The following is a 1,177-nucleotide window of genomic DNA, read 5'->3' on the forward strand; positions in this document are numbered from 1 at the left end:
GCGACAACAAGCGAGAGGGCGGCGCGACAAGAAAACACGGGTCAAATTTGCCAACTTTAGAGTGGGGATTTTGTCCTAGTCGGCACCGTCGTTCAACGGTCTACGAAGCTTGCGCTGCAGTGGCGTGGGCCACAACAGGTCGTTCGCGTGGTCACGGATCACGTGATGGAGACGCAACAACTGGTTGCGCCCTTCGATTTGTCCACGCACCATGCGTGACGATTGAAGATGTACCACGAAGGCGGACGTGAGGTTACAGATGACCTCGTGGATCAGATCGCCTTAGGCGATGGCGCTTTCTACGTTGAGCACCTGGAAGAAGTGCGTGTTGCGGCGGACGACCGCTACGAAGTTCTAGTCAAGTGGCTCGGCTTGGATGCCGAGGAATCGTCCTGGGAGCCGGTCGACAACTTGCTTGAAGACATCCTGGTAGTTCTGCGCAAGTGGTGCGCTGCTCACAAGGACGAATATCATGTCGCGGACATGATAGCCAACCTAGGTCTCCCTTAGAGGAGGGAAGTGTTCTGCGCTGCAGAGCAGTTGGGTCGCCCGATCGTTTGACCCATTGCAAACCACGCTAGCAGGCTAGTGGTGGATGACCTAGTTGTGTAGTATTACTATAGACCGTAGTCAGTAGCCACGAAGTTCGTGGCCCCTCAGCCCTCTGAAGTAATTCAGTCTTGGATTTGCCTTACGAGAAGGTAACTTTGCGGTCGGAAGCCGTGAAGGACGAACACGTTCAATGGATCACTGTCTGCGCCGGACCTAGGATCAGCGTTGATATTGCTGTCGTCGGCGATGTCGCTTTGGAAGTTGATGGCGATGGCCTCGACAACGACGTCGGGCATGATCATAAGTGCAATGGAAAATGCCAATTACCCACCTCTCAACAAGGAGCGCAGTCCGCACCGTCTTAAAAACCGATTTTCCGAATAAAACCCGATTTTGTTTGACCTCAAACAATTGGGTTTTATATTAAAACCTGAAAAAATCTGATTGTAAAAAAACAGGGTCCGCCACCCTTGATATGAAAATGCGATCTGACACACTAGGATAAGAATGTCCATGAGCGATGCGCGCGTAAAATCAAACAACAATGCAGCATGCGCAGCAAGGTCCTCCTACTTCACCGTCGGCGCCGTGCAATCAACCAGCGACGACGCGCCGTATGGATCTA

General features: G+C 52.3%; 1 protein-coding gene across 1 annotated transcript; it reads left to right on the forward strand.

Annotated features, from left to right (window-relative positions):
- Positions 1–228: 228 nt before the first annotated feature.
- H310_04406 (hypothetical protein) lies at positions 229–510 on the forward strand (the record flags this gene model as incomplete). Its single annotated transcript, XM_008868735.1, has 1 exon — positions 229–510. One exon carries the CDS (start codon positions 229–231, stop codon positions 508–510), a length of 282 nt encoding a protein of 93 aa, XP_008866957.1.
- Positions 511–1,177: the final 667 nt, after the last annotated feature.

The sequence above is a fragment of the Aphanomyces invadans genome (genome assembly GCF_000520115.1).
Source record: "Aphanomyces invadans strain NJM9701 unplaced genomic scaffold supercont1.7, whole genome shotgun sequence".
NCBI lineage: Eukaryota > Oomycota > Saprolegniomycetes > Saprolegniales > Verrucalvaceae > Aphanomyces > Aphanomyces invadans.